Below are 17,355 nucleotides of genomic sequence, written 5' to 3'. Positions count from 1 at the left end.
ATGGCATCACTGACTCGATGGACGTGAGTCTGAGTGAACTCTGGGAGTTGGTGATGGACAGGGAGGCCTGGGGTGCTGCGATTCATGGGGTCGCAAAGAGTCGGACACGACTGAGCGACTGAACTGAACTGAACAGTTTAGGTTTGTTGGATTCCTCATGATTAGATTCAGGTCATGCATCTTTACAAGGAAGTGATGCCGGGTTCTTCTCATTGTCTCCTAACAGGTGGGGTATGATTTCCCCTTCTATTAATCTCTCAGCAAGATAACTCTTATTTGGAGTCCACATTACCTAGACTATTATGCTAGAAGTAGATGCTTTGTAAAACTTGCTTCTATTTCCCAAGCTGTATGTTTCTAAGAGCATTTTTCTCTGCAATTCAAATCCCATTTTGTCACTTTTGAAAATACAGTAGCATATTGTCATAAGTCTCCTTAAGGTACTTTTCTTCTTTTTGGTTCTTCTATGAAAAGAAATTTATTTAGGGCTGTTTGCCTATAAAAAGGCAAACATTCTTTCCCCTACTCCATTCCCAATTTCTACTCTCTGCAAGTCTAGCTCCTTCCTTTTCTTTAGTTCTTGTCTCAAATACCACCTCTTAAGACATGCTTCCCTCAATTATTCTACATGAAGTAGATTCTCTATGCTTTTGTTTGCTATCTTATCTGTTTCTTTCATAGCATGTTTTACAAATCACAAAGATTTTGTCTAAATGTGTTTGTTCCCTCTCTTCTTGGGGAAAGAAAACTGTATGGGGAACAGACATTTCAGAAAGCAGGAAGCACGCACAGTCAGCAATGATAAGAAAGAACGCTTATGCTCGTCATCAACAGAAAAGTGAAATGCTATTCACCAGGTTGGCAAAAATTTAAAGTCCAGTAAAACCCAGTGTCTGCAAGAATGTAGCGCTGTAGCAGTTCTATCTCCATGATGAGGAATAGTGGGAGCTGTTAAAACTACTTTGTGAGGTCGATTTGGCCTTAGCTAGTAAAACTGAGTATGTGAATACTTACAACCTCTCAATTCCACACGGGCATGTACCCCAGAGAAACTCTTGTTCATAAGAAGGAATGTGCAACAATGCTCATATTGTTTGAAATAAAGTAATTTAAATGCCTATTAAGAGTAGACTAGATAAACCACTATTTTCACACAATGAGATACTAGACAGCATTGAAAAGTGAACCTAATCTAGTCACATGCATCAGCATGAATTTCTAAAGCTTAATTTTGAATGAAAAAAAGCAGGTCACAGAAGAAAACTTACTGAACAATTCTACTTACATAACCGAAAAACCATGCTAAATGAAACAATATATATTTTTGGAGACATACACCTATGGAGTAAAATCATAATGAAAAGCAATGAAAGATTAGCAGAAAATTTAGCAAAATTCACAATCCTGATTAACTCTGGGGGGTTGGGCAGGGGGCGTATTGGAGGTGGTGCATGGGGCTTCAAGAGCACTGGTGGTCTTTTTCGCAGACTCAGCTGTGGGTGTTCATCTTATTTTTCTTCTTTAAATACACACATGTATGTTACACACTTTTTACATATTGCTAATATTCTACAATTTATCAAAAACCCAATGAGTGGGTGGAAGGTGCCTTCTTGCTCACTTGGCCCCTTACAAAGAGTATCTCCCACTCGAACCTGCTGGCCTGCGTTGATCCTCTCACCCAGGCCCTTGCCTGCTCCTCTGGCCCATGAGGCTTTGGTCTGAGCTGGCACTGAAGGGTCTCATGTCTCATCTGAGGGCATCAGGGGCACAGTGGCCAGGACACACAGAGGAGCAAGAGATGTCCTGGGCAGACTTACTCAGGAGAACTCGGGAACAAGGACAGCCCAGGGCAGTGCTGGACCTCCTTCACCTGTGCCTGGACCAGGTGGGGTTAAGAGACAAGAGCAGGGATAAGAAACCTGGCTTTAGGAGGAGGTGACTTCACACAGATCCTGTTACTCTCCAAGTACAATAATAATGATGATCATGACAATGATGATGATGATGATTAAAACTGCCACTTGTTGAGTAACTTTGCTTTAGTTACACAAATTTTATTTCTTAATTGAATTTTTTGAGATCATTGTAGATTCACATGCAATTGTAAGAAATAATACAAAGAGATCTCATGTATTGTTTACCCACTGATTCCTAATAGAAAACATCTCGCAAAACTATGGTATAATATCACAGCTGGGGTACTGACCCTGATACCATCGAGATGCAGAACATTTCCATCACGGTAAGGGGCCCTCATGCCGCTCTTTTATAGTAAATGCATCTACTTCCTTCCCATCCCTAACCCCTCCTTAGCCATGGCAACGACGAATCTGTCCTCTTTTTCTATAATTTTTCAAATTTCAAAAGTGTTGTCCAAAATTATATATGGCTCAAGAATCAAGAATGATGTTGCTGTTCAGTTGCCAAGTTGTGCTGCGACCCCACGGACTGCAGCACGCCAGGCTTCTGTCCTTCACCATCTCCTAGAGTTTGCCCAAGTCCACGTCCATTGAACTGTTGATGACATCCAACTATCTCATCCTCTGTTGCCCTCTTCTCCTTCAGCCTTCAATCTTTCCTAGCATCAGGGTCTTTTCCAATGAGTCAACTATTCGCACCAGAGATCAAACTGCCAACAGTGAATGAAATTTAACAATAAAAAGGAACAAAGTCCTATTACATGTAACCATCTCATGAGATGGTTAGATAGCATCACTGACTCAATGGACATGAATTTGTGTAAATTCAAGAGATAATGTGTAATTGTGTAATTGTGTAAAATCAAGAGATAATGAAGGATAGGGAAGCCTGGCGTGCTACAGTCCATGGGGTCATAGAACTGGACACAACTTAGTGACTGAGTAACAATTATTACATGCAATACCTTGGATTAATCGCCAGGATTATATTGAGTGAAGAAAAGTCTATCGCCAAACATTACACATTATTGAGTATCTTTAATACTTTCTGCCTAGAGCTAAGCATTCCCTTGCATGAGTTCATTTAACTCTGTGAGATTAGGCACTGATATGATTGCCATCTTGTGGGTAATGAAGTTGAGGCTCAGAAAAGTCAAATGACAGCCTCATGGTCACGCAGCTAATATATGGCAGAGGTTTGAACCCAAGTCTACAATGCTGGAGTCCACACTCTATCAGTCTGTGGCCCAGTCCCATAGAGTCAGAATAACAGAGCCTTCAAAACTGGGGTCCTGGGGCTTCCCTGGTGGTCTCGTGGTTAAGAATCCACCTGTCAATGCAGGGGACATGGGTTCAATCTGTGGTCTGGGAAGATTCCACATGCCGAGGAGCAACGAAGCCTGTTCATCACAACTACTGAGTCAGCAATGAAGACTAAGACAAAAACAAAACAAAAACAAAAACCTTAGGTCCTGTTCATCGGGTGAGAGATGTGCCCAACCAGAGGGGTGTGGGTATGAAGGCAGAGCGAGGGCAGGGTCCCATCACCATGTCATGCTCACGCTGGCCAACACTCCTGGGAATGGTGACTGGAGCCGCCCGCGCTCTCAACAGTGTCGTTTCAGTCTCTTTCTGCCTCAATATCACTGCCTCTCCCGAGGACTTGGGGCTGAATGCATTCAAATTTCGATAAATACATGTGTGAGGTGTTAGCACCACGTGGTCTCACCCCAACAGCCAGCGCAGAGCTGCAAGGGCTGGGTTCTCCTCCCAGTTCTAGCCGTGTGGTTCTGGGCAAGCCCTCCTGCCTTCCTTAGTCCCTATTTCCTCGTTTATAAAATGGGGATAATAATAGCTGCCTTACTAACTCACAGGATTCTTAGAGGTCATGAACTCCAAGCCCTTTGTGCTGCAGGTGAAGAAACTGAGCTAGGGAGAGACCTACACAGGTCAGACACTTGGCCTGAGGCGGAGCCAGGAATAAAGTCAAGCCTTCCTGATTTCAGTTTATATAGATGTAACGTTCTGCAAATCATAAACATGGGGGCTTATTTCTTGGCTGGGCACAAGCCCATGGAGAACTTTCTGTAAGTTTTCCTAAGCTGTGTCCACTGTAATAAAAATGAGGAAATACCTGGGACCATAATCTTGGACTTTTATGAGAAAATAGGCTGTCGGTAAGGACAGACACACCTTGCATTGTTCATGCTCCTGTTCTTGAATTTTCCCCAAGTTCCTTTGTGCACAGTACTTCCTGTGAGGTCAACAGAGGCTCTAGATACCTTTGGAGTGGGACCATTCTCTAGAATGTGCTGAGGGATGAGGTGGGGCACAGATAAATGGATAAAACAACCAGGGAGCTGATATGTGAAAGATGAATAAGACTCACCCTGCTGCCTCTGAACCTGAACTTGGCACCAAGGATCAGCCTTGTGGGCTTCTCCACCCTACCAGTGTGGCAGTGAAGGAAAACTCACATTTGTGGAGCCCTTTGCTGGGAGCTCTCACATCACTACAGCTGAATTCTCATAACCCTGAGGACACTGAAGGCTTTCCTGGTGGCTCAGACGGTAAAGAATCTGCCTGCAATGCAGGAGACCTGGATTCAGTCCCTGGGTTGGGAAGATTCCTCGGGAGAAGGGAATGGCTACCCACTCCAGTATTCTTGCCTGGAGAATCCCATGGACAGAGGAGCCTGGCGGGCTATGAAGTAGTCTATGAAGTAGCAAAGAGTCAGAAACGACTGAGCGACTAACACTTTCTTTCTTCTGAGGACACCGAGATGGAGAAGCTATGTCACTTGTCCCCAAACCCCAAACTGGCAAATGTAGGAGCCAGGAGGCAAGCCCAGCCTGGACTGAAAAGTCTGGCCCTCTCGTCCTCCCTGGACCAGGCTTTCATACTGACCAGAGAAAGCTATGGCGAAGATCCCGCCCATGGCTGTCTCGTGGTGGAACTGGAGCAGGACCTGGTTGGATGAGCTGTGCATTGTCTTCTTGGCAAAGCTCCGGCTGAAGGCTCCAAGCTGTGGGGCTGTCTTCTGTGGCCCATCCCTGCAAGAGAAAAGAAGATCCTGCATGTCATGCGTCACCATGCCTGCCTATTCTAACTGGTGCATCAGTGGCCTTCAGTGAGCAAAGAGACACACCCATGTTGCCTTCCTGGGCCCAAGGATTTCTTCCCTGGAATTTTATCTAGTCCCTTCCATCTGATCTCAGCCATTGTCTGGAAACTCAGTGAGAAATCCATTCAGGGCAGTCAGGTGACAGTTATCCAGGTCTGGGAATTTTGAGAACAGAATGCTACTATCTCCTGCTGATTCCCAGAAGCTCTAAACAAAGGAATTTTAAAAAGATATCTTTGTTCAGAGATTCAGAGGTTTGGAAAAAACTGTCGAGGAAACTGTACTAATCAACTAGTAATTCACATTCTCATTTTAAAATTAACACAAGAAACTCTAACTGTATAACTCAGAGCTGAGCCGTCCAACTTGGTAACCACTAGGCTACACGTGACTATTTACATTTAAATTCTTTAGAATTTAATCAATTTAAAAAATCAGCTCCTTAGTCACTCTAGTCACATTCGAGTGCTCGAGGGCCACATGTAGAGAGGGGCTATGATATTGGACCGCACAGATATGGAACGTTTCCATCACTGCAGGCAGTTCTGTGGTCAGCGTTAGCTCAGCATGAGATGCCAGTGGGACTTCATAAAATTCCACTGCACAGCTCTTCCCTTAGTCTGGGTAGCTTGTCCAGTAAATGCAGAATTTTGGTTTGGACTCTGGAAATACTGAGAAAAGTCTGCTCATGGATCTAGATTCCCATACCCATTGGTATTTTGACTGACCCCCAGCAGAACGCCAGGTGGGGAACCACACTGCCCTGCTAGTCCTTTCCCATCGAGGAGTCAAAAGGGCTGATGGAAGCTGAGTTCTTAGGCCACTATGCTTGAGACCCAGGAGGCTGACAGCCATTAAAACTATCCAGCCCTTGGTTTTCTGGACTAACAGATGGGTGACCCAGCTGAGAGCCCAGCTCAAGCCCCTTTCCCTGCCGACACAGCAGCTGGCCCTACCAGACGGTGATGAAGTCTCCAGACGGCTCTGTCTGCAGCAGGCTGAGGTTGAGGCGGACGCCATGACCAATGGGGACGGTGATCAGCCAGATGCAGTCCTGGGAGCTGGAGTAGGGACTGGGGAAGCCCGGGGAGTACACAGTGCCATTGAAGGAGGTGATGTTGCCACCGCAGGGGACTGCCAGGGAGAGGACACAAACACAGGAGTGCTCAGATCACCTCCCCCGTGAGAATTCAGGTGATTTCCTGAAGCACGAACCATCCTGCTCCAGGAGGCTGGGTGGGATGGGGAGATAAGGGGGGGCCGAGGATGGCGGGGCCTGGCTTTTCCTGCTGTTCCCAACACGTCACATCCCGAGAGGCCCCCGATCTTCAGCACAGGTGCCTCTGTGGGCCTGTCTCAGCCTCGAACCCTCTTTTCTCTTTCTCATTAAAGAGACCTGTCCAGGAGGAAGAACACACCAAAGCTACCACCTCTCCTTTCCTAGGAATGCTAGAGTCAGGGCTTCACTATATTTACTGGGAAGGGGTAGAAAATTATGATGGTATCTTTTTATCTTATTATTCTAAGATTCTGCAGAAGGCAATGGCACCCCACTCCAGTACTCTTGCCTGGAAAATCCCATGGATGGAGGAGCCTGGTAGGCTGCAGTCCATGGGGTCGTGAAGAGTCAGACATGACTGAACGACTTCACTTTCACTTTTCACTCTCATGCATTGGAGAAGGAAATGGCAATCCACTCCAGTGTTCTTGCCTGGAGAATCCCAGGGAAGGAGGAGCTTGATGGGCTGCCGTCTATGGGGTCGCACAGAGTTGGACACAACTGAACTGACTTAGCAGTAACAGTATTCTAAGATTCTTGGATTGGTACTTTTGGTTTTGACTTAAGAGTTGTGGATTCTTGGGACTTTCCTGGTGGTCCAGTGGTTAAAAACCTGCCTTCCAATGCAGGGAACACGAGTTCGATCCCTGATTGGGGAATTAAGATCCCACATGCCATGGGGCAACTAAGCCCGCGTGCCGTATCTACTGAAGTCTGTGGTCTAGAGCCTGCGCGCCACAACGCGAAAAGCCACTGCAATTAGAAGGGTGAACAGCACAACTAGAGACTCGTCCCTGCTCACAACTAGAGAAAGCCTGTGCACAGCAACAGAGACCCAGCACAGTCAAAATAAATAACTATTAAAAAAGCAATTGCAGATTTTTATAGTGAGGCTAAGGTTGGATTCAAATCATGGCTCAACCATTAACTTGACTAGATAGCTTCAGATTAGTAGGGTAGTCTCTTTATCTTCACCTATAAAACAGGACTAAGACCCTCTCCTCATAGGATAGTGGTTGACCATCAGATGAACTCATGCATGTAAGATGCTCAGCCAGTGTGAGCTCACAGAAAGGGCATCTGCTACACAGACATGCCCCCTCCCCATCTTCCTGTCTCCCCACAGCAACACCCACTCTTACACTCAGTCTGATCTAGGCTTTAGGCTGGGCTTCCCTGGTGTCTCAGATGGTAAAGATTCTGCCTGCAATGTGGGAGACCTGGGCTTGATCCCTGGGTTGGGAAGATCCCTGGAGGAGGGCATGGCAACCCATTCTAGTATTCTTGCCTGGAGAATCCCCATGGACAGAGGAGCCTGGTGGGCTGAAGTCCACGGGGTTGCAAAGAGTCGGGCAGGACTGAGTGACTAAGTACACACACAAGCACATAAAGAGTCCTGGAATTCTCCATGCTATTTGGACTTGGTCACTGCGGAGGAAAACAAGAGATTCTGGGCAAAATTCCCCTGGTCCAGAACAATGAGTGTATTGGCTGGTATGGGTCATCAATCAGACTCGTGGATGGGGGCAGGCTGACCTGAGAAGAAAGCATCCCAACACCTCCAAGCAGAGGCCAGGGCTCTGGGCTCCGGCGAATGTGAGCACATCCTGAAAGTGGTGCGCACGGGCACGCCATCCCTCCTCCATGGACCAAACCACCACTCGCTGCCAGATGCAGCCAGGGGAAGCAAAGGACAGCAAGGATGCCACGGCATGTGATTCTGATCTGTGGCATCACAGTCTCCCGGGACACGGTCGAGTGTACCAGTGTCTCCCGCCTAGGGTGGAGTGTGTTGTCAACATGGAGTGTCGAGGGAACGTTTGGGGGGGAGCCCCTTATCTGGTCCTGGGGAGGGGGAGGAAGTCCTGGCAGAATTCACTTTTAGACTCAGACCTGAGGGAGGACAAGGGCTATACTGGTAAGGCAGGAGAGAAGAGCAATGTTCTACGAGGAGGGACCAGCATGCACTCAGAACCAGGGGCAAGAGGGGCAAAAATGGAAAGCATTTCAGCTGAGCTGGAGCGAACTGTGAGAGTGGAGAACACGGGAAGGTCAACGGGGTCCAGGTGCTGAGGCATAGCGTGCGCTAGCTCCAGGGGGCTGGACCGTTACCCCAGGGGAGGTGGGAACAGCTTGCTAGCTTCTCAGCAGGGCCGTGTCTAGAGTACAGTAAGTCCCCTACATATGGATGAGTTCCATTCAGAGAGGGCATTTGTAAGTCCAATTTGTTCATGAGTCCAACAAAGTTAGCCTAGGTACCCAATTAACACAATCGGCTATATTGCACTGTTCTGTAATAGGTTTATAATACTTTTCACATGTAATACACTAATACATTAAAAACAAACAAATACAAAAAATAAAGAAAACAAGTTTAATCTTACAGTCTAGTATCTTGAAAAGTAAAATAGTATAGTACAACAGCTGGCATACAGGGGCTGGTGTTGAGTGAACAGGCAAGAAGAATTACTGACGGGAGGAGGGAAGGGAGGAGGTGGGAGACGGTGGAGCTGAAGGATCGCCAGCTATAGGAGACGGAGGGCAAGCTGCAATGCCACTCATGCCGGCTGCTAATGGCACAGGTTCTGGTTCCTTGCTGGAACTAGATGTACTTTAACATCTTTGAAAGTTCGCCGCTGTACATGAATGGTTTCACAGGCTCACCACCCTCCCACACTGTGAAAAGTGGACTAAGGAACACAAGACTGAAGGCTGGGAGCTGGTGACAGGCCTCATCTAAGTGACCTGGATTAGGGTGGAGGCAACGCATACAGACAAGTGGATGCATCTGAAGGGCAATTAGGATGTAGAATTAGCAAGACTTTGACTAGACAGGATAGGTGAGAGGCAGGCTGCCCAAACTGAGTAACGAGTAACCAAGGGACGAGAGGGGCCTTTCACTCTAGTGAGGATTTCAACATAACGGCAGAAAGAGGATGGCTTCCATTTTAAACACATTAGAATTTAGGTGCTTCTGGATAAGTGAAGCTATTTAGTAAGGAGTTGGATGTACAGGTGAAGAATCGGCAAAGAGATAAAGGTTGCAGACACAGATAGCTTTTGGAGATGTGAAGGAAAGAAGAGAAGAGAGTGTGGGAAATAACTTCAAAGAACAAAAACACTTAAGGGACAAAGAAACAGATGACTAAAAAGTTGGCACAGGCAGAAAGGTAATTGGAAATGCAAGAGAAAATGATGTCCTCGTCTAAGCTAAGGGAAGCACTATCTTCGGAGGAAGAAGGGTTCATGGCTAAAGATGTCTGATGGGGGAAACACTGCTCTTCCATCTCCTGTGACACCATAAAAAGGAACAAAAAGGAAACAAAAGTCCACAATGAAGCTTGTCATAGAGAGGGTGGCCAGCCAACAATTCCAGAATGGTAGACTGATTATGCATGGGGATGATTTTGAAAATTTGAAAATCTGACTGGGAATTTAATAGTTTTACAGGTTACGACCTTATATTCTAACACCAGAATAGATCAGTTGTGCAAGCCAGGTGTCTTTATCTATGGAGAGTTAATACTTTTCCAACTCGTGGATTTTGAACCAGTTACCGTGCTGGGCACTTTACACGTGCCATCTTGGAATCCTCTCCGCTCTTACGAAGAGAAGCCCCATCATACTAAGGAAGAAACTGGAGGTCAGAGAGGTGAAGCAGTTCAGAGATAAAGCCTAGGGTGATCTGATTCCAGAGCTGGGGCACTTTCTCCTGAATCATACTGTCCTCCTGCTAAACCTTGCCCTTTCAAGACAAATCCCAGCTTCTCCTCCAGGAAAAGTAAGGGAAAATGGAATGGAGATATGTAGACATGGATAGGGACAGCATGAGCTCCTGGTCCTCCTCCACCCTGATTCTGGTTAATGAAGGCCCAGGAAAGTATCCCCTGTAGCTCTCTGATATCCTCAACTCAGATCTCTCTAGGTTCATGTAGGAGAAGGGGAATAAGTTGGGGGGTATGAAGACAGGAATAAAACTTTTCTAGAAGGATGCTTTCTTCTCTTCTCCCTTTAGGAAAGCACCATGATTGACTCTCTACCTCTCAGCATATCAGTGTCTTCGCTTCTGACTGAGACATCTGGCCCATGAGGTTGGCTGTTCCCAAGGGCTGAGAATGTATTCCTTTGGCTTTGACCTGTGTCTCCTTCAGGTCCTCTGTACTGTTGGCCCAGAGCTCTGTGCCCAGTTTGGGTAGGCTCAGTCCTGTCCATATGAAAACATGATGGACAATGTTTGCTAGGATCTCCTAGCATGGGTGATCCCATGGAGCAGGCACGTGTGTGAACCCTGTCCTGAAGAAGAATCACCAGGACTGACTGAGGAACATACCTTCACACCTGGGCAGGGGGTGGTCCCAGTTCCGGTTGGTGCCATGTTGACATGTGAGGACGGGGTGGCCCATCAGCTGATACCCTGGGAGGCATTCGAAGGTCACTGACTGTCCAACATTGTAGCCAGCTCCCCGAACAATGCCGTTGGCAAAGGGCTCTGGGTCTGGACATTCTTGAAGTTCATACGCTGGGAAAGAATAAGAGAGAAGGTTTTTTTTTTTTTATTCTCTCTGGGCATTTTCTCCTCATCCAGGTGTGCCAGGGAACTGGCAGGTGGCGCTAGTGATAAAGAATCTGCCTGCCAGTGCAGGAGACAGAAGAGACGGGAGTTCTTATCCCTGAGTTGGGAAGATGCCCTGGAATAGGAAATGGCAACCAACTCCAGTATTCTTGCATGGAATATTCCATGGGCAGAGGAGCCTGGAAGGATACTGTCCACGGGGTTGCAAAGAGTCAGGTACCGCTGAGCACATGCACACACAGGGAGGTAGCAGAGTGCTGGAGAACCAAGGCATGGACTCAGACGGGCTTTTGTCATTTTCTAGCTATTGGCTCTGGCCAAGTGATTTCAGTTCCCTATGCCTTTGTTTACTTACTTAGAAAACAGTTATTGTGAGAATCTGATAGGAGGATACACACACACAGACCTTTGCACGGTCCTGGCACGTGGTAAGAATGCAGTAAACATGCTGTCTGTTATTGCTGCTTTCATGGGAAAGGGCAGCCCACGGAAGACAAGGTTAGATGGAACCATTATTCTTTGAGCACCTCGATGGGGCTCCGCATTGACTTCGGCTCTTTTCTGTTGCTTATTTCATTCAATCCCAATAACCACCAAGATCACAAACACAGCAAACAGTCAGGTGAGCACTTGAGTGGGGTCCTTCTGACTCTCAGCAATTAGAACCTCTCAAGAAGGAAGAAACACGGGAGTAAGCCCAGTGTGGCAAGGAGAGAAACTTTTCCGAGGGAATAGCTGGGTTAGAAGGAATGTGTGGGGACATCCTGGGTGGTCCAGTGGTTAAGAGTCTGCCTTCCAATGCAGGGCGTGTGGATTCAATCCCTGGTCAGGCAGTTGGGATCCTACATGCCTCATGGCCAAAAACAAACAAAAAGCAAGCAAACAAACAAACAAACAAAAAAACGCAGGACAGAAGCAATGTTATGACACATTCAACAAGAGACTTTAAAAATGGTCCACATCAAAAAAAAAAAACTTAATAAAATAAGAGGAATGTGTGATTTTCGTACACGGGAGTCCCTCCAAAGAACAAGAAAGTTGCTTCCCTGAGAATGGGTGTGCCTGCCTTGAAAGGAGAAGCCTTAATGGGAGCAGCTGAGGCAACAGGGAGAAGTCACTGAGGGATTTGCTGAGCACACGTCAGAGAGCCAGAGCCCTCAATTATTAATAATAGGATCCACAGGACAGTAATTAGACGCACTCAGCAGGAAATCAGCAGAGGGAGCGTTCCTACAGTGGAAATTCTCAGGGGGAGTGGTTGAGATCAGTGAATGCTCGATGCAAGTCGGTGCCTCATCACGTGCAATAACAGTGCAAAGAACGGTGATCATGAAGCACTACCTCCGTGTGATGTGTTTCCTCTCAGTGTCACGCACGGAGGCCTCTGTGGGCAGAACTGGGCAGATTTCACTGGGAAATCATCAAGGCAGGACTTCCCTGGGGGTCCCTGGTTAAGAATCCATCTGCCAATGCAGGTGACACGGGTTTGATCCCTGGTCCAGGAAGAACACACATCCTGGGGAGGCAACTCAACCTGAGCACCGCAGCCACCGAGCCTGCACGCCACAACTACTGAACCTTCGTGCCCTCAAGCCCGTGCTCTGCAACAGAGAAGCCATTGCAATGAGAAGCCCACACACTGAAATGAAGAGTAGCCCCTACTCGATGCAACTAGAGAAAGCCCACGCAAAGCAACAAAGACTCACTGCAACCAAAAATAAACAAATAAAAATTTAAAAAATAAGCAAAATTTTTTTTTTTAAAGAAGAAATCATCAAGGTAGTTGGGTGCGTTAAAAAATTGAGCAGTCCTAGAGAGACTGGGTGGGCTGGGCAGCCAAAGGGGCATGGCTCTGTCAGCAGCAACGGGTTTGGGCGATTTAGCAAATGAACTCTTAGTAGAGACTTCTACTAAGGCACCCTACTCCAGTACTCTTGCCTGGAAAATCCCATGGACGGAGGAGCCTGGTGGGCTGCAGTCCATGGGGTCGCTAAGAGTCGGACATGACTGAGCGACTTCACTTTCACTTTTCACTTTCACGCATTGGAGAAGGAAACGGCACCCCACTCCAGTGCTCTTGCCTGGAGAATGTCAGGGGCGGGGGAGCCTGGTGGGCTGCCGTCTACGGGGTCGCATAGAGTCGGACACGACTGAAGTGACTTAGCAGCAGCAGCAGCAGTCTTAGTAGAAGTGAGGAGCCTGTAGGGAGGTGACTGAAGGATGAGTGGGGCCTTTAAAGAGAAGTCTCAGTGGGAAGAGAGGGACCCAACAATGTGGGCGAGCCTGAAGACTGAGGGCTGGTGAGAAGTCACGAGCAGCCTGGAGGAGAGTGGCTGGGTCCCTCTCACAGGAATCGTTTCCAGGGGAAGGAGCTGGCTTTTCACAAAGAGACAATGAAGTGACGGCTCTGGGACCGCTTTCACAGGGAGAGGAGTCTCAGAGTCTGTTCCACCAGAGGAAGCTTCAGAGGGAGAGGCTGGGCCTTGAGGGAAGACAGGACCCCTGAGGAGTGGAGTCATTAACTTCCCCAGAAAAGGGTTCCACGCAGAGAGGAGCAGTGGACGCTACAATGGGAGCAGATGCAGTTTCAAACAAAGATACATATTTAAAAAATCAGTAATGATGAGGCCTAACATTTTGGAACAAGGTCATTTTGCTATGTTTTTAGAAACACAATCTCCTGAGAAATTTTAACAGAATACAGTAAGCCTATCAGGCTAGGAGACCTGGCAGGAGTAGCTTATGCTGCTACTAAAAACATTACGAGGATATTTACCTGAAGAAGGGAAAAGAAAACTCCAGGTTAGGAAGTTCAGAGTGTCTAACAGGAGGGATTTTGAGGAAAAGTAAGGAGTTATATTTCTTCCAGAGAAAGTCTGGGGACCACAAAGAGCTGGGACTGCTGGATACAAATGGCCTAAGTGGTGATGTAGGTCTTTTCATAAAAGAAAAACCTAGGGCGAGGGGTCGGGTAAAATTCCACGGGGCCAAGAACATGGGCCTAGGGGGCAGGGAGAATTATCTGGGCCTGACACATGGCGGGGGCCTCAGTGGGAGCAGCTGGGCCGCCGGCACTGGAGACAACCTAGTCCGGAGGATGGGCCATCATGAAGGAGAAGCCATAGTGGAAGTCTCAGAGGTCACGTCTGAGGTGGGGGCGGCCACCCCAACACCAAGGGTGGCTCCACAAGCCCTGTCAGGACTGTAGCAGTGGGCAGGCGCTGAGGAAGCAGCCGGGCCTGTGACCCAAGGGGAACATCCGGGCGATTGCTGGGGAGAAACGTGAGTGAGTCGGGGGAGCTGGCCCACCACAGAGTGGGCATTGCTGGGGCTCTCATACACTTGGGGCAACTCAGGTCAAGGTGTTGGTCCTCTGAGGGTGAGCTTGGGACCCCTCCTTCCTGTTTCCACCCTTCGCCCCCGTCTCAGGTTCCTCAGAGAATCCGGCCTCTGAACACGTGGAGCCTCAGTGCGAGTGACGTTAACGCCGAGTGCTGGCTCATGTCTGGAAGCCTCAGGGAGGAGCCCGTGAGCCTCAGGTGAAGCTTCTCAGAGCAGAAGGCGTGGTGAGTCTGGGAGGGGCTGAGATCAGGGCTCCATGGGGGCTCCAGAGTGCTGGCCCATGTCTGGAAGCCTCAGGGAGGAGCCCATGAGCCTCAGGTGAAGTTCCTCAGAGAAGGCTTGGTGAGTCTGGGAGGGGCTGAGGTCAGGGCTCCCAACTACTACTTCTACAAGGAAGTAGGGTGTCCGAGGAGTCTGCAGGACTCAGAGGGGGCAGCTCTGACAAGGACGAAGTGGGCTTAACACACGGGAACGCAGGGAGCATGTCTGCTCTCACCACCTGAGCTGGACGGGGTTGTGCCCATCACAGGGGTGAAGCCAGTGCATGGGGAGGCCCCAGAGCACTGTCCCCACCACCACGTCATCAGACCCTGCATTCATCCCAGACGAGGAGCTCAGGGAGAGCCCTTGGGCCCAACTGTGTTCACCTCAAATTCATGTAGAAGTTCTAACCCCCTGCCCTTCCCCCCCTCCTCAGAACGTGATCATATTTGGAGACATGATCTTCACCTACCTTTACCTAAATTAAAATGAGGTCTTTGGTTAGGTAATCTTAGTCGTGTCTGACTCTTTGAGACCCCATGGACTACTCTGCCAGGCTCCTCTGTCCATAAATTCTCCAGGCAAGAATACTGGAGTGGGTAGCCATTCCCTTCTCCAGGGCATCTTCCCAAACTCAGGGATGGAACCCAGGTCTTCTGCTTTGCAGGCAGAGTCTTTACCGTCTCCACATTTTGACAAGAACACAGGTGATATTGGATTAGGGCCCACCCTAATGACCTCAGACCGATAGGCAGAACGCCACATGAAGATGAAGCCAGAGGTGGGGGTGATCGTCGCCGAGAAACGCCGACGGTCAGCAAACCGCCAGGAGCTGGGGGAGAGCAGGGAACATGTTCCTCCTTGCAGCCCTTGGAAGGAGCCAGCCCTGCCCACCCCCGATCTCAGGGCTTCCAGGCTCCAAGACTGTGAGAGAGTAACTCTGCTCTTCAAGCCAGCAGTCTGCGGTATACTGACAGAGCAGACCTAGGGGACCAATACACGCAAAGCCTGAGAGGCGTGTGTCTGTCCTAGAGAGGCACCCGACCTCGCATCTGGGCCTGAGTCTCTCCTGGGATAGACTGTGGCCTTGGGACGTATAGTGACCACTGGACAGGCCTCACTGCCCACCGAGGCTGTGTACCCTTCTTAGGCACAGGCTCGCCCAGGTAAGGCTGACCGCTGCCAGGAGCCCATCCACAGCCCGCTGGGTGCACAGTTGCATTACCACCAATGAAGTGGCATTTACTGGGAAAGAGGTTGGGGCTTCTCCCTGCTCCTCCCTTGGTGTGAAGGGCCCAGCTCCTTCTCCTGAGGCTTCCCAGGAGGGAGATGTCAGCTTGCTCCAGGGCCCTGGGTACAGCTGCCCAGGTGGGCACAGCTACACAGGCACAGGAGAAGTCTGAGCTGGGGCGGATGGGGCTCAATCCAGGAGGAGCGGGCCAATCACAGGACTCCAGCTGAGGACGGGGGAGCCACGGGGAGTCCAGCCTCACACAGGGCAGCCCTCAGCGGGAGGCAAGGGTCCTGCTCCTGTCTCCTTGTGAAGGCTCAGTGGGCGCTCCAGGACTGTTACCAGAATCGTTACTGGAAACCTCCTTCGTATCACAGGACGAGCTTTGCGGGGCGTAACTGACATACAGGACAGGCCCTGGAGGAGGAAGTGAGCCTTTGGAGGCCCCGGGGCAGGGGGTAGGGGGTGGTTGGAGGGGGAACTGATGGGTCACTTGCTCTGAGGAAGCTGCTGACTGTTGGGTCAGAAGCCGAGACGGCGCTTTGGGCTGCTGCCCTGGGAAGCTCTTGTCCAGGGGGTTTGATAGCCTCTGCGGGGCCAGAGAGACATGTCACAGTGGTCAGGCCTGCCTTCTACTCCTTAGCCTTTGCTGGGTCCCCTCCTCCCCTACGTGGGAGGCTGGGAAGATAGGTGATGGTGGGTTAAGAGGCAGGGATGGATGGACCCTTTCTGTCCTCACCCTGATACTCCAGCTTGAATCCTGGCCGGTTCTGGGAGTGGTCGCTGTGGAAATAGACGGTGGTCTCATGTGACGTGGAGAGCAGGGCGCTGGGAAGCTCACTCCCGCTGAATCTGCCCATCATGCGGCTGGTTTCGTAGGGGCCATTCCGGATTTCTATGAAGTCGTGGTTGGGCTCGGTGGAGAAGTTCAGGAACTGGATGTGAGCTCCTGGGAGCAAGACAAAGGCAGACAGTGCCCAAGCAATAGAGTCTTGCTTCTGACGTGCTGACTCCTGAGAGCATCACCTGCCAGAGCCCACGTGTCCCCACCATGGACTACCCACCCAGTTAGGGGTCCCAGAACACACATGGGGAGTCACTGGTCAGCCCAGTCTCTTATCTTCAGGCAGGACTGAACTTAAAAGTGTATTATTCATTCAAAATGAAAGGCATCAGTCTTATCAGAGCTCCATCCCCACTCTATTTTATTTCATGGAAAATGAAGTTCAGGATCAACACCTGACTTAATTTGGGATTCATATGTCTAGTATCAGTATAAGGGCAGCTTTGATAAAATAATGTTCTAACTGAAAAATACCACCACTTAAACATAACTACACCTGATAAAAGACATGACCTTCAATACTAGTATTTTCTAGAACACTTACAATAATTCAGAAATTAGAAGACTACAACATCCCATTGGTTCTATTAAAGATGCCAAGTGAAGTTTATACTTTGGGGTCTTATTAGATTAATCAAGATCTAACAACGCAACAGGTTAAAAGGAATTCATTAGGATCTTAACTTACATATAAATATATTCTTTGAAGAATAAGTGTGGGACTATTGATATCAATTGATTGATAAGATTTCTCAAAATTAGATTACTATTAAAAACGA

At 48.7% G+C, this 17,355-nt stretch overlaps 1 protein-coding gene across 2 annotated transcripts in view; it reads right to left on the bottom strand.

Moving 5' to 3' along the window:
• Positions 1 to 17,355, bottom strand: part of CSMD2 (CUB and Sushi multiple domains 2) — a 693,817-nt gene that overhangs the window by 95,799 nt on the left and 580,663 nt on the right. For both annotated transcript variants that reach the window (XM_044945284.2, XM_044945283.2), the window contains 4 exons: positions 16,472 to 16,681; positions 10,656 to 10,844; positions 6,003 to 6,180; positions 4,830 to 4,975 (listed from right to left, as the gene is read on the bottom strand). In XM_044945284.2, coding sequence (XP_044801219.2) covers positions 4,830 to 4,975; positions 6,003 to 6,180; positions 10,656 to 10,844; positions 16,472 to 16,681 — 723 coding nt within the window. The remainder of the gene's footprint in view (positions 1 to 4,829; positions 4,976 to 6,002; positions 6,181 to 10,655; positions 10,845 to 16,471; positions 16,682 to 17,355) is intronic.

Source organism: Bubalus bubalis, chromosome 6, assembly GCF_019923935.1.
Source record: "Bubalus bubalis isolate 160015118507 breed Murrah chromosome 6, NDDB_SH_1, whole genome shotgun sequence".
Classification (NCBI taxonomy): Eukaryota; Metazoa; Chordata; class Mammalia; order Artiodactyla; family Bovidae; genus Bubalus; species Bubalus bubalis.
This window is presented reverse-complemented; position numbering and strand designations above follow the sequence as displayed.